This window comes from Carcharodon carcharias, chromosome 22, assembly GCF_017639515.1.
Source record: "Carcharodon carcharias isolate sCarCar2 chromosome 22, sCarCar2.pri, whole genome shotgun sequence".
NCBI classification, from domain to species: domain Eukaryota; kingdom Metazoa; phylum Chordata; class Chondrichthyes; order Lamniformes; family Lamnidae; genus Carcharodon; species Carcharodon carcharias.
This window is the reverse complement of record NC_054488.1, coordinates 30,339,620-30,360,369: the sequence shown is the minus strand read 5'-3', so window position 1 is coordinate 30,360,369 and position 20,750 is coordinate 30,339,620. Positions and strand designations below refer to the sequence as shown.

General features: G+C 42.0%; 1 protein-coding gene across 1 annotated transcript in view; it reads right to left on the bottom strand.

Moving 5' to 3' along the window:
- Window positions 1-20,396, bottom strand: part of eme1 (essential meiotic structure-specific endonuclease 1) — a 31,409-nt gene extending 11,013 nt beyond the window's left edge. The window contains exons 1-8 of the mRNA XM_041216577.1: window positions 20,179-20,396; window positions 15,544-16,456; window positions 13,853-13,989; window positions 11,006-11,095; window positions 8,657-8,778; window positions 3,815-3,932; window positions 2,933-3,048; window positions 997-1,186 (exon numbers count right to left, since the gene is read on the bottom strand). Coding sequence (XP_041072511.1) covers window positions 997-1,186; window positions 2,933-3,048; window positions 3,815-3,932; window positions 8,657-8,778; window positions 11,006-11,095; window positions 13,853-13,989; window positions 15,544-16,417 — 1,647 coding nt within the window. The 5' untranslated portion in view covers window positions 16,418-16,456; window positions 20,179-20,396. The remainder of the gene's footprint in view (window positions 1-996; window positions 1,187-2,932; window positions 3,049-3,814; window positions 3,933-8,656; window positions 8,779-11,005; window positions 11,096-13,852; window positions 13,990-15,543; window positions 16,457-20,178) is intronic.
- Window positions 20,397-20,750: the final 354 nt, after the last annotated feature.

The window sequence follows — 20,750 nt, the reverse complement described above, 5'->3', positions numbered from 1 at the left end:
GGTCCAGCATATCTAAAGGCGAACAAAATATTGAGTTAAATATGGAGAAATGTGTACTCAAGTTTCCATCTTTGGATGACCCTAAGAACATAAACTTGATTGTGTTCAGTGATGCCTCTCACGCAAACCTGTTGATGGGTTTTCAAATGCAGCAGGTTTTATAATATTTCTTGTGGGTGAAAACGAGAACTGTTGTCCCTTGACTTGGGAAGCAAAGAAAATAAGGCAAGGAGTAAAAAGCATCCTGGCTTCAGAGACTTTTGCACTAGGAGAGGCAGTTCACATGGCATTCTTTTTATCTAAAATGTTAGGGAAAATACTACACGGGGGAAACGAGTGAAATACCCCAATAGAATATTATATTTACAATTGGTCCCTTTGGATTCTCACTGTGGAGTGTAAAAAAGATTATGAATTGATAATGCAAGTCTAAAACAAATGGTGGAGGAAAAGGAAATCGCGAAGCTCCAGTGGATTGATACAAGCCATCAGTTATCATACTGTTTCACCAAAAGGAGTGCTTGCAGTGAAAAATTGTCAGGGGTATTAGAAGGACAACTAAATTTTTCTTTTGAAAATGGATGATTTATTTTTCTATCTTCGCTTTTTATTTTTTTCTGAAGAGGAAATGCACTCGTGTCTTTTTTCTAATCTGTTAATGTTGAAATTGTGCTGCAATAGAATTCATGCTTTAAGTTGGTAATTAAGCACAGCTGTCCCCAATTGGGGAGGGATTAGAGAATCATTGCAAGAGTACATAAACCAGTTCACTCTAGGTATCTGGGAGGAATTGGGAGAGTTTGTGACTGTACTTTGCTGTCTTGAAAATAAACCCATTTTTTGGGACAGGCTAGTCAGGTTCATTCTTCCTCAACACAATTATTGGAATTAACACGCACATCTATCCTTACTTACCATCTCCTACCTTCCAACCAATTACCATTAACTTTAATAACAGTACTAGTTCACTGAAAAGGTAATCATGACAATTTGTACCTGAGTAAGTAACCATGGTGATTGATAGGCAGACACTATGGCATTTGCCATCTCAGAGCTAACTCTGTTTAATTGCTGGATCTGTTTCTTCCAAATGCTCAGGAGACCTTTCCCTGAACGATCTGCCTTCATCCCTCTGGACCCATCACCCTCCAAGTAGACGGAGAATCCCTTGTTCTCCCGTCCTCTCCTGGCAAGACAGCAAATATTTCATCAACACCCTGTTGTGTCAGTTTGTCTCTAAATTCAACTATGTATAAACTAACTGAAAGAAATGGAGTCACTTCTTCCCCCAACCAATTTGCAAAACAGACTGTTATTTTAAGCAAAATTATTTTTAGGTTTATAGCATGCAGAAAAAATACAGCTTGAAATACACAGTTGGTCATCAGCATCTAATCTTTCACCTCTGATGAGATGCTCAAACAGCTGCTGTGTTTCTCTAGTATTTTTATCTCTGATCTACTTCAGATTAAAAGGAAAGGCTTGTACTTGTATAACACCTTTTAGGACCTCAATATCCTCAAGTGTTTTACAGCCAATTAATTTATTTTAAAATACAGGCACTGTATAAAGAATACAGACACGAAGTTGTTGTGTAAATGCTGTCACAATACACATTATAGTAGAATCAGTAAGCAATATAGCCTTTATAAAAAATCATACTTTGCAATCCTGACTAATGGCCATTGGGAATGATCCTATACAAAGCAGGACGATTCAGCTATATATGTACTAAAATCACTCAAACCAGCCATTCCTTAAAATGGTTGTTGAATTCTCAGAGTTGGGTGTGGAGTGTGCAAGAATTAAAGTGGTTTTAGGTACTTGCTATACCATAGGCCTTGCAATGCACTGAATTTTTTATTCAGTTCTGCTTGTTTCAAAGGAGGAATGAGGGCCCAACTAACAATGGCCTAGATGTTCCGGTCAATGGCAAGTACTGCTGATGTCATGTTCTTTCTGACCCAACAATAACACCCATTTTCTTCCAGGGTCTTCCAATCCTGGCCGAAGCAAGAATGGTCAGGGCAGGTACTCCAGGGCAAGTCAAAGGAGCCAGGGAAGGAAAAGACACGCCATTTTAAAAAAAAATGACCAGAGTTGCCATATTAAGGCAGAAGTTTTACAAGATCCAGTCCTTGTAGGCGTGTGATTGGTGGGTAGGGGGGTAGTCAGCTGGTTGGAGGAGGTAACTGGGTGTTCAGGGGGTGGGTTGTCATGACTGGTCTGGTGGGGGGTAGTCGGTTCAAGTTAGGGTTGGGGCAAGTATTCAGCTAAGGCCCGCGTGTGTGGTCCAAATATCCTAAGCTCAGGTTTGGTGACATTTGCGGAACATCCCAGGCAATTTCCACATATGTCAAGCATCAGGACTTACGCAGGGTCCTGACGTGCGTTCCATTTCCAACAATCCAGAAAGCGGAGGATTTGGACCAATATCCTGTGAAGTGCCCCATAGCTAACTAATTGATGTGTGCCACTGCTATTGTTTTTTGAGAAAGATCCAAAAAATCATTTACGGCACTCAATTAAAAAGCTTATTAGACAGTCATGTTACAAGCAAATATCACAACAACTGCTCTGGTTTGTTTTTTCCCCTTAAGGCTCTGACTATGGGACACTGTTCCAAGGGTGCAGGGAGCCTTTAGCTATCTTCATAAGCATTAGCAAACTATTCCACCATAGCAATCATGTCCATCAACCCACATCCTTATTCTGTTTCAGGAGGGAGCCCATTATCTCATCATCGTGCCCTTTTCCACTTCCCACACCAGCCACCCTGAAGATGCTTGGAGAGGGAATGCAAATTTAGTTTCTAAGTGAGGGAAGTTTTATGCTGTCTGATCGTACATAATATGAATTGATTTGGTGCTGTCAAACTTATTTCAGAGAACACATTTTTGTTGCTGAAATTCTGCTCAAGCTCAGCACCTACTTGAACGGGGCCTCAGCCACAGCTTTGGTGAACATGCTGATAAAATCTGCAAACTCCTTCCAAGTCTCCAACAATTGGAGCTGAGCCCCGACAGACAGCTGCAAATGCACGAGAGCCTGAGACAAGGAGGAAAAGCAAGTAAAAATTCTACACAATGATTTTAAATCAGGCTAAACGATATACAATAGAATTTTTTTTAAACCCTATTTCTCCTATCCTGAAGGATATTTATTTCCACACAAAAAGTTCCACAGGTTTCGGGTAATTTGTCTCGACCAATAGGCTATTTGACAGCAGCAAATCTAATGCCTGAGCCCTGCTGACCCAATTGAAAATACATGTGTACTGTCCAAAGTGAACTGCAATTGGGCCTAACTGGTTTTTTTTCGTGGATATTCCCCTGGGCTCTAGTGAACTAGCTAATCTCAGCATGCAGGGACAACAATAGCCTGTATTATATAGCAGCTTTAACATAAAACATCTCAAAGACAGAACCAGACTAAGCAAAGATGGACTCCACGGTCAAATAGCCTACCAATACTTCCCATCACTAGTGAGGTACTGAATGGAAATAAATATACCATTAACAAAAAAAACACAAGATACTGGAAACACTAAGCAGTTCAGGAAGCATGTGTGTGGAGACAACAGATAGGATAATGCTCAAGACAAAGCGCCCATACCTAGTGCTAACTCCCCTGTGCTCCCCACAGATGCTGCCTGATCCATGATTGTTTGCTGAGTTTATGGTTTTTGTTTCAGTTTCTCACCATAGACTTTTGCTTCCTAATGATATAGTTTGTGTAATCTCTGCTGAGCTACTACATTGATGCTTTGTGAAATCAAAGCAACAGCTTGTCCCTGAAGCCAGTGAAAACTCACTACTTCTACATCCACTCGTGATATCAGCGGCATATGCTGATCAAAGCCCTTTGCCTTTCTCTGCTTGTCTCGTTCTTCACTGGACGCTGTCTGCTGTGACCTGTGCTTCTTCTGTGGCCTGCAGAAACAAAAGAGAAAATGTTTTCATTTTCCATTTCTCCTGCTCTAGCTAAAAGCTAGATGTCATTCAATTCCTAACATGTATTCCCAGCAATTATCAGCAAACTATTCAATCTTAGATAACATCACAGCTAAATCCTACAGTATCTGCATCCAGTCATGTACAAATACCAGCACAGGTCACTGAATAGCGATCAGTGGTTTTGCTTCTTTTTAGCCCAGGGGTGCTGAGACCATCAGTCAAGTCACAGTTGCTGGCCTAGCTGAAATTGATTGCTGACAGATTGGATGAGTAAAGGAGTGTTAGTCTCTTTGTGAAAGTCTAATTTTGTTTGTATTGAGCATTTAACTGAAATTTACTGTCTAAATTCTGAATTTCCCAGCCTTAAGCAGGTTTTCAGGGCTCTACTAAAAGAGCAGCAAAGTTAGCTAATTAAGGAAAGTAGCCTAAACCAGCTTTTAACTAGGGTTAGCTAACTCCTTAATTTCAGAAGGATATATAAACAGACATTTTAGTGTGACTTAGCATGGAATGCTGGAGTTGGGCGTTTAAGGGAGTTAGGTGAGGAAGGGAAGCAGGGGCTCTTTTGCCTTATGTAACTTTTTCACCCTGTAGGAATTGGTTCTTGCTCTACTACAGGGGTAGAAGCTAGCTGTTTATATTTGGTGAGTGGTTAAGGTCTATCCTAGTCCTAAAGTTTGAAAAGAATACAAACTGGTAAAAGGAAAAGAATTGAGTACAATAATTTTAGTAGTTAATAAAAACACATTAAGAATGGCAGGGCAGGCAATGTGTCAGCTACAGCATGTGGGAGCTCCTGGATGCCAGCGTGATTCAGGGCAAACACGTCCGCATAAGTGTTTGCGGCTTGAGGAGCTTCGACTCAGTCATTGAGCTGCAGGCTGAGCTGCGCAGACATCAGGGAGGGGGAAACTGAATACTTTGCACACCTCTTAGGACAGGATCTTATGATTTGGTCAGGGGCAGGGGAGTGTGACTGTGAGTGAGGCATGTAAGGGGACTCAAGAGGGCAGGAGCCTCCGCCTTTGTTTCCATCCACAGGTTTAAGGTTCTTTCAACTTGTTTGGATGAGAGTGGAGGCTGCAGGATGGATGAGCCGACCGGTCATGGCACCATGGTACAGGAAGCCTTTCAAGTGGGGGGAACAAAAAGGAATGTATTGGTACAATAGGGGACAGTATAGCAAGGTGAATTTACACTGTTCCCTGCAGCAAGAATACAAAAGGCTGTGTTGCCTGCCTGGTGCCAGGGTTTGAGACATCTGCTCAGGGTTGGGGAGGAATTTGCAGTGAGGGATGGAGAGGAAGGATTCAGTCATCCAGGTCCATGTACATACCAATGGCATAGGTAAGACTAGGAGGGGTCCTGCATAGTCAATGAGGAGCTAGGCACCAAATTAAGCAGAACCTCAAAGGTAATAATCTCTGCATTTGGTAGTACATAACTTGGATATTGCTGAAAAAAAAAGACATGTCAAAGCTTTTTGTCTTGCACTCATCAGGACACTTTGCAAGAATACCAATATAAGGAGAAAACAACAATTTATACTGTATATGGAGTACTGATTGCTTGGCAGGTGGACTCTGATCGGTAGAGATGTTGCCATGGAGACTACAACAGTGATGGGGACTGACAGTTAATTGCCAAGCATTGTTTGAAATTTAAACCAGGCCACTTGGACCTGATCGGTCAAGGCATTGCCCTGAGGAATGAGTCAATTGCGTGTATTGGAAGCTATATATATTAATCACAGGACTCTGTTCCTTGCAGAGAGAAAGATCATGTAAGCACATTACGCCTGTTTCAGCTAAACAAAATAAGTGACGGTCATTCGCTGACTTATTCTTCAGGGCAATGCCTTGACCAATCAGGTCCAAGTTGCCTGGTTTAAATTTCAAACAATGCTTGGCAATTAACTGTCAGTCCCCATCACTGGTGCAGTCTCCATGGCAACACCTCTATCGATCAGAGTCCACCTGCCAAGCAATCAGCACTCTCTTAATATACAGTATAAATTGTTGTTTTCTCCTTATATTGGTATTCTTTCAAAGTGTCCTGATGAATGCAAGACAAAAAGCTTTGACATGTCTTTCTTTTTCAGCAATATCCAAGTTCTGTACTACCAAATGCAGAGATTATTACCTTTGAGGTTCTGCTTAATTTGGTGCCTAGCTCCTCAATAACAATGCAGGACCCCTTTCCTAGTCTTATCTATGCCATTGGTACATACATGGGACTGAATCCTTCTCCCCCACCTCCTCACTGCAAGTTCCTCCCACAACTCTGAGCATATACTGTACACTGTTCCAGTACACTGCGAGCCTGACTGAATCAAATTAGTTGCCACTGCATTTGTTACCACACTGAGGATTATTTAGCAAATATTGTCCAATTGCAGAATCACATCTAATGTTGGATGTGCTTGAGTTTAGCAAGCAAAGGCTGGTTGGGTACGGTCTGTAACTTGCCCATTGCGTGCAGCGGCTTAGACATGCTGTTTGATATGATCCGCCAGTCTTCAGGATGTACGGCTTAAATACTTAGCATCACACCGGCAATGAAGTTCACATACCACATTACTCATTTGAGAGATAGGCAGAACATCTTTTTGGCTTGACGGTAACATCCTGTTAGTGGCAAGTATCACTCGTTGCTATTGCAAGCAGCAGCGTGAAACTTCACTTGTTGATCAAATTTTTCAGATACCTTGCCCTTCCAAGGTAATCTGAAGTAGACTGGGCACCTTTCAGGTTTGATCAGGGATAGTCAGCATGGCTTTGTCAGAGGGAGGTCATGCCTAACAAATTTGATTGAATTTTTTGAGGAGGTGACCAGGTGTGTAGATGAGGGTAGTGCAGTTGATGTAGTTTATATGGATTTCAGAAAAGCCTTTGACAAGGTCCCATGGGATACAGGGTTATTTGATAAGGTGGATTTAAAATTAGCTTAGTTGCAGGAGACAGAAGGTGATGACAGAGGGATGCTTTAGTGACTGGAAGCCAGTGTCCAGTGGCGTATCACAGGGATCTGTGCTCAGTCCCCTATTATTTGTCATTTATATAAACGACATCGATGACTATGTGGGGGATAGGATTAGTAAGTTTGCGGATGACACAAAGATTGTCTGGGCGGTTAACAGTGAGGTTGAGTGTCTTGGGCTACAGGAAGATATGGACAGGGTGGTCAAATGGGCAGATAAGTGGCAGATGGAACTTAACCCTGAAAAGTGAGGTGATACACTTTGGAAGGAGTAATTTGACAAGGAAGTATTCAATGAACGGCATGACACAAGGAAGTTCTGAGGAACAAAAGTGACCTTGGCATGCGTGTCCATAGATCCCTGAAAGTGGAGGGGCATGTTAGTGGGGTGGTGAAAAAGGCATATGGGACACTTGCCTTTATCAATCGAGGCATAGATTACCAAAGTAGAGGGGTCATGTTGGAGTTGTATAGAACCTTGGTCAGACCACAGCTGGAGTACTGTGTGCAGTTCTGGTCACCACATTATAGGAAGGATGTGATGGTACTGGAGCGGGTGCAGAAGAGATTCACCAGGATGTTGCCTGGGATGAAACATTTAAATTATGAAGAGAGGTTGGATAGACTTGGGTTGTTTTCGTTGGAGCAGAGAAGACTGAGGGGTGACCTGATCGAGGTGTACAAGATTATGAGGGGCATGGACAGGGTGGATAGGGAGCAGCTGTTCCCCTTAGTTGAAAGGTCAGTCACAAGGGGGCATAAGTTCAAGGTGAGGGGCAGGAGGTTTAGGGGGGATGTGAGGAAAAACTTTTTTACCCAGAGGATGGTGACAGTCTGGAATGCACTGCCTGGGAGGGTGGTGAACACGGGTTGCCTCACATCCTTTAAAAATACCTGGATGAGCACTTGGCACATCATAACATTCAAGGCTATGAGCCAAGTGCTGGTAAATGGGATTAGGTAGGTAGGTAAGTCAGGTGTGTCTCATGTGTCGGTGCAGACTCGATGGGCCGAAGGGCCTCTTCTGCACTGTGAGATTCTGTGAAAAGTTACAGCCTTAGGCCCGTTCATGAGTTTGTGAGATATAGTGTGCGAAATAATCTGATCAGGAAACCACAGGCCAGTCAGCTTAACATCTGTTGTAGAGAAAATGTCAGAAGTTATTAAAGATTTTAAGGCAGGGCACTTAGAAAAATTTGTGGCAATCAGGCAGAGTCAATATGGGTGTGTGAAAAGGAATTCATGTTTAACCAATTTGCTGGAGTTCTTTGAAGGAGTCACATGTGCTGTGCTTAAAGGGGAACCAACGGATGTACCATACTTAGATGTCCAGAAGGCATTTTATAAGGTGCCACATCAAAGGTTATTGCAGAAAATAAAAGATCCTGGTGTAGGGGGTAACATTTGGTTTTATGACAGTTCCTGTGTTTCAGTGCAGAGGAGCACGCATTGTTGCTTTTGAAGTCAGCCACTGACAGTGGACCAGTAAGAAGTAACTGATCTCAAGGAATATCTCCTGGCTCAGCCTCAGGGCGGGCATCATTTAAAAACAACTGGGTTACTTTTTAAATCAGACTTCAATCTCCATTAACCACATTAACTATGGATCTACTCCTCAAAAATACAACTATTTTCCTCAGTCTGAAAGGATGGCAGAGCTGCAGCACACAAAGGCTGCTTTAGGGTATTACACTTCAAAAAAGATTCAGTGCAGTTCTCACCTGAAGTACTTTTCCAAATCCACAACAACCAAACATGGAACTCTCTGAACACTTTTCTGGAGGATATCAAGAGCAAAACTCTGTAATGTCACCTGGCCTTCAGTAACAGCACCTTGCACTTCCTGGATGGGAAATAATAGGGAAGTGTGCCAGTTTAATGAGTATTATAACCAGGACTGTTAATTGTGGTCAGGTGTTGGGTACTCACTGGGGACTTGTGTAGGTATACTTACATATATCTATATACACATTTGTATATAATACAATTTGGAGCAGGCACAAAGTGCAGCTGCTGGTTGGAGGTGCACAATATACAATGTGTGTCTCTATAGATAAATGTTTATGAAGACGACAACACAACTTTCACAGTCTCAGAACATCCCAAAGCACTTTACAGCCAATGAAGTACTTTTGGCGTGTAGTCACTGTTGTAATGTTGGAAATGTAACAGCCAATTTGCACACACCACCCTCCCACAAACTGCAATGTGATAATGGCAAAGTAATTCATTTTTGTAACGTAAATCAATGGGTAAATATTAGCTGGAGATATCTTCCCTGTCATTCTGTCAAATTGCGCTGTGGGATCTTTTATGTCCACTTTAGAGGGAAGGTTTAACTTGGTTAAACACTAGGTTCCAGTGTTCGATCCTTTATCGCCAGGCTATTTTAGTTCCAACAGGGACCATTAAGTTGCTTAATTACATGGAATTCCAAGAATTTTAATGGTGTTTTATGGCACGTATTCCATCTGAAAGCAGAAACTAACAGCTATTTCTTCCCATCGAATTCTGCTTTTATTACATTAGACTGTAGGATTTGTATTAGTGTTTTGGAAAATGTATTCAGCAATTCTTTTTGTTCCTCAGTGTTTTGCACGTAATCTTAATGCATCAAATGAAGTTAACATCGTTTAGATATTTTTCCCAAGAAAAACTAAAACCTGAATCTGCCATTGCTGCAAGAGGTTCACTATGACCTTGCCTGGCCGGAGGCTAGGATCAGGCTTCTTACCTCATTGACTCAGGTGAAGGCGTATCACCAATTGGCCATTCTTCAGGCATGAGCCTAGCCAGAAAGTGTTAATAGGCTATTCATCCATTTAGGGCATCACAGCCTAATCTAATCTTCACTTGGTGCTCAAACATGCTCCTTACCAGCAGTCACTAGTTATAAATAGGGAGAGCGCGCCAGAGTTGATTTTTTTTCCCTCATTAGCCTTGGGGACACCTGATTTTGTAGCTAAAATTAGCTGTCTTGATAGAGAGCAGGAATCAAACCCAAGATCTTGTATTCTCACCGGGCCATCTGGAAAGTTTTTGCCAGCCCTGTTAGCTAGAAATTGCAGGTGAAGAAACCAAATCTAACCGGCATGATTTTAAATGAAGAATTGATTTCTGGGGTTTCTGGTCAAGACAGAAATTACTAATAAAATTGATTCTCAACATTAAGTGTGAGGTGATGCACTTGGGCAGGACAAACAAGGCGCAGGAATGGTAGGACCCTGGGAAGTACCGAGGATCAGAGAGACCTTGGTGTCCACTGATCCCTTAAGGTAGCAGGACAGGTAGATAAGGTGGTTAAGGAGGCGTATGGGATCCTTGCCTTTATTAGCTGAGGCGTGGAATATAAGAGCAGGGAGGTTATGCTGGAACTGTATAAAACGCCAGTTAGGCCACAGCTAGAGTACTGCGTGCAGTTCTGGAATCTGTATAGGAAGGATGTGATTGCACGAGAGAGAGTGCAGAGGAGATTTACCAGGAAGCTGCCTGGGCTGGAGAGTTTTAGTTGAGGAGAGATTGGATAGACTGGGGTTATTTTCCCTGGAGCAGAGGAGATTGAGGGGGACATGATTGAGGTGTATAAAATTATGAGGGGCATAGATATGTTAGACAGGAAGGAACATTTCCCCTTGGTGGAGGGATCAAAACCAGGGGGCATAGATTTAAGGTAAGGGACAGGAGATTTAGAGAGGACGTGAGGAAGAATTTTTTCACCCAGAGGGTGGTGGGAATCTGGAACTCACTGCCTGAAAGGGTGGTAGAGACAGAAACCCTCATAACATTTAAGAAGTATTTGGATGTGCACTTGTGATGCCATGGCATACAAGGCTATGGGCCTAGTGCTAGAAAATGGGATTAGAATAGTTCGGTACTTGTTTGACCAGCAGAGACTCGATGAGCTGAATGGCCTTTTTCTGTGCTGTAGACCTCTATGACTATTAAAAAAAAAGTGAATTCTAGAAAACAACCAAACTATGAGAAGCATTTGAGTACCTGACTTTGGCCATTCTAGGTGTCAGAGGGCTGAAACACATGAAAATTTATACAATTTTAATGTGTAATGTTACCTGTTTATAGTTGTGAACCATAGAAACAAACTCCTCCAGTGGAATGTAGATCAGAACATGAAGCTCATCCACCCAGTCTGTCTTTTCATTCTGTAAGATAGTTTCCAGGACACATTTTATCAAAGTATAGAAACAAGTTACAAAATGGAATTGTCTGGCTGGTGTTGAGCCAGCCTGTGAGACCATTGCACAGGCTGCAGATACATCAACTGTTGAACTGAGATTTTTATTTTTCATTATAGTCGTTTAGTAGTACAGAGCTTGAGTATTGCTGGAAAAAAAGACATGTCTAAGCTTTTCGTCTTGCACTCATCAGGCCACTCAGAGGAATACCAATATAAGGGAAAAAAAAATTATACTGTGTGAAGAGTGTGTTGATTGGTTAGCAAGTGGTGTTGCCATAGAGAATGCACCACTGATGGTGACTGACAGTTAACTGTCAAGCATTTTTTTAAATTTAAATCAGGCAGCTTGGCAGTTAACCATCAGTCACCAGTGGTGCATTCTCCATGGCAACACCACTTGCTAACCAATCAACATACTCTTCACACAGTATAAATTGTTGTTTTCCCCTTATATTGGTATTCCTGTGAGTGCCCTGATTAGTGGAAGACGGAAAGTTTAGACACGTTTCTTTTCTCAGCAATTTTTCATTATGGTAAAGTGTCGAAGCCAAAGGGCAAGACATCAAGGTTCAAATGAAAAAAAACGAGAATGCAAGGTAAAGCACCAAATTATCGAGGTTTTAAAAGCTTGAAGATTGTAAGAGGAGAAAGCAGGGCAGTAAGGAGCCCTCTAGGCCTCATCTTCTGGGGGAAAAATGGGGTTACATCAATAGAAAAAGGTGGATGGAGAACTGAGGACCCCAAATGGGAGTGATGCTTGGATAGGAGAATAAAAGCAATTATATAAATGCAATTAAAAAGGATTGGGTGCGACAGGCAGCAATCCCAGGACACTGAACATCCATGTAGGTCTAACAGCAGTGGTGGTGGCCACTAGACCTGGAGATCCAATAAGATTGGACACAATTTTTGTTTTAGATGGTGAAATTCCTGCAAGACAAACACATGATTTCAAGTAGGTATGAAGGGAAATATTGAAAGACAGATCACAAGTTAACTGAAGGAGTATCAGAAAAAGGGTGCTTTAAAGTGGGACCTTTCCTAACAGGGCCCAATGAGTGGAATCCCTCAGAGATGTGTGCTGGGCTCCACCTTCTGTTTATGTCACTTGGAGAACACAGTTATGCAATTTGCAGAGCTACAATAATGTGCAGCAGTCAGGGTCTTAAACAAAGAAAATAGATTAAACCAGCATCTGGAGATGCAGGGGAAATGGATCCAATAAACTCAAAAGTAATTAAATGTGAAGTTGCATACCTAGATAAAAGTTGTTTGGAAGTACAGAATTTGAGCATTGCAGAGAAAAGAGACATACTGTTGAAGCTTTTCATCTTGCACTCCTCAGGACATTTTCACAAGAATACCAAAGTAAAGGGAACAACAATTTATGCTGCATGAGAAGAGGGTACTGGTTGGTTGGCAAATGGGCTCATTAATAGAGGTATTGCCATGGCGAATGCACCAGGGAACAGTTAACTGCCAAGTTTTTGTTCAATTTCAAACCAGGCAGGTCAAGGCACTGCCATGGGGAATGAATGAGGGAATGGCTGTCGCCCAAGCTTCTGTTTAGCTGAAAAAGGCACAATGTGTGGACATACTCCACCTGTCTGCAAAGGACAGGGCCCTGTGTGGGAATATATGTAGCTTGGTAAGTGAGTCACACTGTGAGCCCCACTGATAATCTTAAACTGATTTTCAGTCTAATTCTTAGCACAATGAGGATTGTTTAGCAACTGTTGCCTAATCATGGAATCACATCTAACTGGACACTTCTTTGAGTTTTGCAAGCACGGGGTGGGTGGTTGGAAATGGTTTGTACTTTGTTGCGAACAACCGAAGGGACGTGATGTTTGATACGATCCACCAGTTGTTAGGGCGTATGGCCCACATATGTGCCATCACGCCAGCACTGAAATTCACATACCATATTACTCATTTGTGTGACAGGATGCTGCTGTCAAGCCAAAAAGACATTCTTCCCATCTGAAGTTCTTCATTCAGAGGGTGAATGGACCTTTGGGATTCTCTACCCCAGAGGGCGGTGGAAGCTCAATCACTGAACATGTTCAAGACAAAAATCGACAAATTCATGGATACTTATGACATCAAGGGATATGGGGATAGTGAAGAAAAATGGTGAAGAAGTAAATGATCAGCCATGATCTGTTTGAATGGGAGAGCAGGCTCAACAGGCCAAATGGCCTACTCCTGCTCCTATTTCCTATGACACTGAGCCAGTACTTAAACCAGGAGAATAAAGGGTGAACTACCAAAGGATCAGAGACACAGAAGCAAAAGTTTCCTCAAGTTATGTTTTGATCATGCCTCCAAGTGTTCTGACTGTCCTCCACTCACATGCAACTGAGCACAAGTTAAATCATGAATAGCGACCGGTTTTCCACTGTGGTCGTGATACTGCAACATCATAATTGAACCCAATCAGTCTTTATCCAAAATGCACAAGCCACTGGATAGTGTAGTCAGGAGCAGAACCCCAGCTAAACTGTTCTCCTCTCACTGATGAGGTGTGGACAATTGCAGCATCCCTACATCTTGATCGATGTAAGGCTTCATAGATAGCAGACAGAATTTTCAACGTGATATTTTCTAATTTTTAACAGGAATTCCTAAGTCCATTACATATTCTGGATATAGAGAATAATTCATCAGTTAACTTCAGTTTTTCCAACCCCAACATGCAGAACACACAAATATCACATACCATCTGCTGACCTACAATGCGAATTTGTCTCCTCCAGGTCACACTGTGGGGAATAGTCTGATTTTCTATTACACAGCTAACCTCCATGGCCTGTAGAGTACTCAGCAATTGTCCACCTCCTTCTACCTGAAGCAGCCCTGTGCAGTGAAACAGATACACATCATGCTCACATGTGCAGCAGCAATTGTCAGGTTTCATCAAGATATTGGGAAAAAAATGCTGGGTATTGCACTCCTGTCACCAATTAACAACTTCAAAAATGTTAAACTTAAATGTAATTTTAAGAAACCTTCTCCTAAATTACTTTTAGAGTAGTATGTGATTGTTGTTAACTAGGATCAGGCAAATGGTCCTCAGTTCTACATCTCAAATGATGGATGGCAAGACAATGCAGCAGTGCCATGGTCAAGTCTTAGACAGGATTTCAACATTTTGGCCCAGGAGGAAAGTGTGGTCCTAACTAGGTCAGAGCGGTAGATGGGAAGAAAAACAAAAAAAAAAGTGTCTGTGTCCTACTCTGGATTCTGGAATAGCCTTTAGGGATGTAGTAGCATCCATACTAGATACACTGTACATGATGATTAACAACACTATATGCATAGCATTAAATCTAACAACTTGTATGTATACAGCATTTCTAAGATAGTGAAATACCCCAAAGCATAAGCCTGAGGATGAGGTAGAACTGAACTGGAGCAGCAGTAAGAATTTAGGGGAAGTGATTGAAGGAGCATTGAGATTTTTGAAGGTGGGGAGAGATTATAACAAGCTGAAAGGGGTTAGGAAAAGAATGCCATATGCAGAGGGTTGATGATTTTATGGCTTGGCCACCAGTAGTGACATGGAAGAGGCAGTGGTGGGAGAATATTTAACAGACTGGAATTGAAAGGCCAGAGTTGCAGCCAACACACAATGGCTCAAAGATAAGTTAAGGAATAGAAGGTAAGGTGAGATGAGTCCACAGAGGAACTTCTGAATACGAACAAAGCATTTGAACTTAAATTCAGGAGTGACTGAAGGACATGCATCAAAGACAGAGGGTTAGTAGAAGCCAAGAGGCACTTCATATTACAGCAATTTCATACGATGCAGGTGGCTGAGGTTTGAATGAGTTGGAGCTTAGGTAGGATGAAGCTCAAGAAACCAACCAGATAAGGGCTAGAGAAGCCGAGCTGAAGTGGAAACATGAATACAGGGTGACCAAAATCACCATGGGTGCGGACAAGAGTAGATAGGGAGAAACTGCCCTCGATGGCAGAAGGATCGAGAACCAGATGACACCAATTTAAGGCAAGTGGCAAAAGCAGCAATGGCCACATGAGGAAAAACTTACTTTCACAATGAGTGATTAGGATCTGGAATGCACTGCCCAAGAATGTGAAGGCAGATTCAACTATGGCTTTCAAAAGGAAATTGGACAATTATCTGAAAAAAACTTGAAGGGTTACAGAGTGGCACTAGCAGAGTGGGGGAGTGGCACTAGCTGAGTTGCTCTTGCAGAGAGCTGGCACATACAATGGGCTGAATGATCTTCTGCGCTGTAACTACTCTATAATCAAGTGCTTCAAAATGTATTTGCATTGTTATTAAATGGCATAAGTCTTTTTAACAAAGGCTAACTTAAGCTCTGATCTAATAACTATCATTGCTTTCTCATTACATCCAAACTTTTTTTTTTAAAAACCACTCACCTGGATCAATGGAGATCAACATGTGTTTCAGACATTCCCCTGGTCTCAACATCTTCTCAATGCCAGCTAACTCCTTTCTCATCACTTTTTCTTCTTCCCGTTGCCGACGAATAATTTCCTTCTCTGCTCGCTGCTGCTCTCGTTCTTGACGTTTTCTCAGTGCCTCCTGTTGAGCCTTTTCTATTTCTGCTACATTCCGTTTAATTTTTTTCTGTGGGTGGGACTGATCTGATGCCACATCCTTGGAAGATGGCGCATTCCTAACACTCAGTTGAGCTGAATTTAAATGAGGATCATGTAATTTTGTTGGTTGCAACATGCACACTTGATCTCCCTCATCTGAGTCTGAAATGTCCCATGTTGAGCGTGAAGCAAAAGCTCTTTGTCTAATGAATGTAGTTCCCGTGGATTGGTCCTTATTGAGCACAACATCAGTCTTCTTAATTTCAGGATCGATTTGGTTAAGTTGAGGGTTATTGGGAATTGAAGCCCCAAGCACAGAATTATGGCTGGAATTTTCCTGACTAAATTTAGAAATTGAGTGATCAGGTTTCTCAACATCTTGGTTCCCAGTGAGCTTTGTCCTCAGTCTATCATATAAAGGAATAATTAGATCCTCATCACCATCACTCTCGCTACTCACAACTGTTACTACTTCCTTAGGCAAGCACTTAACAGAATGACTGAGATTCCGCTGAGAACATCTAGTTTTGGCCAACAGAGGGTCACAGCTTTCAGGGACTGAGTCTTCTATGACAACTGAATCCAGCATGCCATCATAGGCTGTGTGGCTTCGAAGGCCAGTGAAGCTGAAAACAGGCAGCTCGAGTGAATCATTATTTACGTCAGTGTCACTAGCTTCTTCTTCCATCATCACACCACAGCATCCCCGGTTAACTCCAAGCTATCAAACCTCAAATAGAAAAAAAATATGAAAGTGGCATAAATAGAGGGTTCTACAGACCTTTTGGTGCATTTTGTGCTGCTCAAGGTGAAAAATGCTTGTGCTGAGGAATAGAATACTTCCCACTACAGACATCCAGTATCTGTATCTAGCACTTCCAGGTCAAATACAGCATAGATTAGAGGCACACAGTCAGGCACTCTACCCTAACAACACAGCTCAGCTTCAGCAGATTCTCTTCCTCAACACTCCCTTCCTGCATTCTGAATTAACCGAAGAGAGTAATTTGTTGGTTAGTCCATCTAACACACCCAAGGCTCAAAGATGAAAAGGTCACCATGAGCCATCATGATTAAAAGTCTTGCAGAGAACATCAAAAATTGCATTTAGAAGCAGCCATAAGATGTACAAATGAATGATCAGAAACTTGGTTTGAGAGAGGAGCTTAGCCATTGATATTTATAAGCAATACTCGTACATTCAAAGTCACAGAGGGCCTAGTTAGGGTGTTATGACTGCTGGATTTTATAAGATGGTTATGTTATTTTAAGGTAAAATGGAGTATTTTGAAGAACAGGGGGTGTGATTTCTTACTAGTTCTGCCCAGAGACAAACCCATATGACTTCATACTAGTTCTGCCAAGAGACCAGGCCATGTGGTCTGATTGCCATGGGGACAAGGGCCCAGGCCAAAAATTATTGACTAAGGTGCCAGCTTTAACACCTGGACACAAAGGAAGGGGCAGCTGACCTTACTGTTGCCAGACTGAGTCAAGCCAAGAGTTCGGGGAGGAAGACCCAAACCAGTGCTGCTATGTTAAGCAGAAGAAAAGAACTGCTTTTGGGGTAACCACCAAGCATGGGGCTAGTGGGGAGGGATCCCATGTTCAAGGAAACAAGAATTATGAAGAGTTAAAGACCACAGAATCCCAGAAAGTACCTCACAATAGGAGGTCAATGTGATTATCCTCATAGGGTTGAGCGAAGGGGATTTTGTTTAAAAAGACACTGGAAGATTCACCCTGGTGATGCAGGGAGAAGAGATCATGTTAGAACCAAGAAACGCTTTGGGCTTTTAACTCAGACTACATGTCCACAGAGAATGTAGTGTAACGTATAAATGCAGCATGGAGTTTCTGATTGCGTTGTTACAAACAAATTTCTTTTCTGTAGTTTATTGTATTAGCTCCCTACTAAGTAATGTTTAGTCCATGTCGATTTTAATGTTGGCTACAGTAAAAGTCTTACAATGTGAAATTTTGCTATGCAATCCTTGAAGTTGGTCACTGGGAAAATTCCTCTCTCTTTAAAAGTTATTGGTCTTGACGGAGATCGTTAAGTAGGACAGCAATTCATTCTGGTGGAACCTGGAGGAAGGAGGACCAGTTCTGTGGTTATCCATTAATCCTGTCTTGGGCTGGGAGTAAAACAGCAGCAATCTACATTTAGCAGCTTTTTTAAAAATTAAGTTTTTAAAAAATGTCCCTTATTGCAGGGCATTTCCAAGGAGAACTAAGCAAGGAAATAGTAATCAGGTAATGCTAAAGTGCATGCAAAAACTGGAAGCTTATAGGAAGGTGGGAATCTATTATGATGTCCCCAGAAAGAACGAATTAGAGTTGGAGGCTGTAGGAAGAGGCTCTTTGCTGCTCAGTTTTCTGGTACCTCACAAAGATGCTGACTGATTACTAAAAAGCATTTCCTTTAGTGTATTGGAATGGAGTGAACAATTTTCTAACTAATCTTTAAGTATATGAACGAATGTGTCAAATAAAAGGTCCATTCAGAAAAATTTCAGGTGAATTGAAAAGTCACAAGTAACTAAAAGCAGCCTTTGCTTAATATAACTGGCATTGAAATATGGAAATTATAGCACCGGAGGCAACAAGAATCATGGAGTCCATTCAGCTTTTTTTTTTAGTTCATTCATGGGATGTGGGCATCATTGGCTAGGCCAGAATTTATTGCCCATCCCTAACTGCTCTTGTTTAGAGGGCATTTAAGAGTCAACCACATTGCTGTATGTCTGGAGTCACGTGTAGGACAGTAGATTTCCTTCCCTAATGGACATTAGTGAACCAGGTGTGTTTTTACAACAATCGACAATGGCTTAATGGTCATCATTAGGCTTTTAGTTCCAGATTTTTATTGAATTCAAATTCCACCATCTGCCATGGCAGGAGTCAAGAGCAATCAAGGACCCCCGGAGCATTACCCTGGGGTCTCTGGATTACTGGTCCAGTAACAATACCACTATGCCATCACCTCCCCTGTTATGCATGTTGTGTCCATGCCAGCTCTCTGCAAGAACTCAACAAATGGCCCTCCCCTGTCCTTTCCCTGTAACCTTGTTACGATCCTGTAGAGACTGAGAACTTTTGGATTCCCAGTGACCAACTTAAAAGGATTACATGACAAGATTTCAAATTAAGGCTTCTACTGTTACAAAACAAACAACATTGACTAAACCCTACTTATTTACTCTAAAGTACAGAAAAAATATCCCATTTTTAACTTTTTAAACAACTGAAAACCCCACACCAGTTATCCTTCACTATCTGCCCTCCACAGAATTGCAGTTTTTACAGGAACCAGTCCAACATCACTCCCAAATTCCGATGGGTTTGCTTCTCCATGTTTTGCCAAGTCATAGCCTTGAATGACCTTCATAAGGCATTTCTCTCACATTGCTCAGTTTTTAGAGAAGTCTCAAACCAAGTACCAGCAATAAGGCCCACTCCAGCGATCCTTCCCCACAATCCTCCTCCTCCAACCGGCCACATCAGGGTGAATCATCCAGATTTCTTAGATTGCCTCGGTTTATGTTTTTTTGACCGTCCTTCCTCCTACATTTTTGATTGTTAGCTCTGAGAGAACACACAGCCTTATTCTCTCCGCTGACCACACAGCTTTTGAGTCAGACATTTCTCTCCTTTTCAGTCCGAAAGGTTCGGAGACTGAAAGTCTATCTAGTCACCATAGCTGCTCTTGCCTTTGTTTTTAAGTGTAAACGTTTTATACTTTGCTCCTAGTAGGTCTCACCATGGACCTCCTGTCATCATATGACCAAGTCATCCAGGCTAGTTGTCAGGTAGAACTTGGAACAGATCACATGACTCTCTTCACTACCCCATTTTACCTTGTCCCAAAACAATCATCTTACAAAGCCTTGCATTCATAACACCTAACAAATTTTCTCTCTTCACTTATCTAATTCCCTTTTGAAAAACAGTGGTCCTTTGAGGAACCCCACTTTATAACTCACTCCAGTCTGAAAAACAACTGTTCCTCACTATTCTGTTTCAAGACAGCTATGCTAACACTGTCCCTTTTATTTCCATGGGCTTCAACTTTGCTCACAAGCCTGTTATGCAGTACTTGATCAAATAGATTTGGCAGGCCATGTACACCAACCACATTAATCGAATTACCCTCATCTACCCGCTCTGATACCTCAACAAAAACTCAAGCAAATTAGTTAAACACAATTTGCTTTTAACTCAAGTGGAAGGAATCATGCCTGGCCTAAAGTAAGATAGTTGCAGCAATAAAGGAACCATGAATTTTATTATGTGCCTTATAAACGCATGCATATATAAATCTGCGTTGAGGTGAATATATGTGTAAAGCGTGGTAAAATATAAACTAACTGTACATTTATGTATAATGATAAAGAGTGTGTAGGGGATGATATTGGGGTACTGAAGTAATTAACTAAAGGCTGATCCTACCTGGGCCGCCATCACAGAATGAGGCAAAACCCCGACTCGGCCACTCCTAAGTGGACCCAGTGAACGACTGCAGGTGTGGGCGAGGGACCGGTGGTGGTGGGGGGGAGGGGTTGTGTGTCCACCAGGGGCACGGATCTGGGAGAGTGGGGATCCGCCTGGGGCAAGGTCCTCAAGTACCGCTGCTCCCGCCGGCGTGCGGGCAGATGGGCGCGCGCTCCTCTCCAAACCGCCACTGCGCATAATAAGCCCCACCTACTCGCCACCCAGTGGCTCAGGAACAAGCCCCATCATCCAATCAGCTCAGTCTAAAATCCGATTAGTACAATCCAATAGAAATGCAGGACTGATTTGAAGGTCAGTCTAGATGACCATTCAGGAAACCATATTCATACCCGTATGGCCAGAAAGTGCTTCAAGGTATAAATTGAAATAAAGACTTGTTAGAAATATTTATAGGTGAAGGATGACGTGTCTTTTTAAAGCAATGTCGAATTTTGTTGCTAGGAATTTTGAATACTTAATATCCCAATCACAAAATTATATCCAATTAGTTAGACCTGTTGATCACCTCC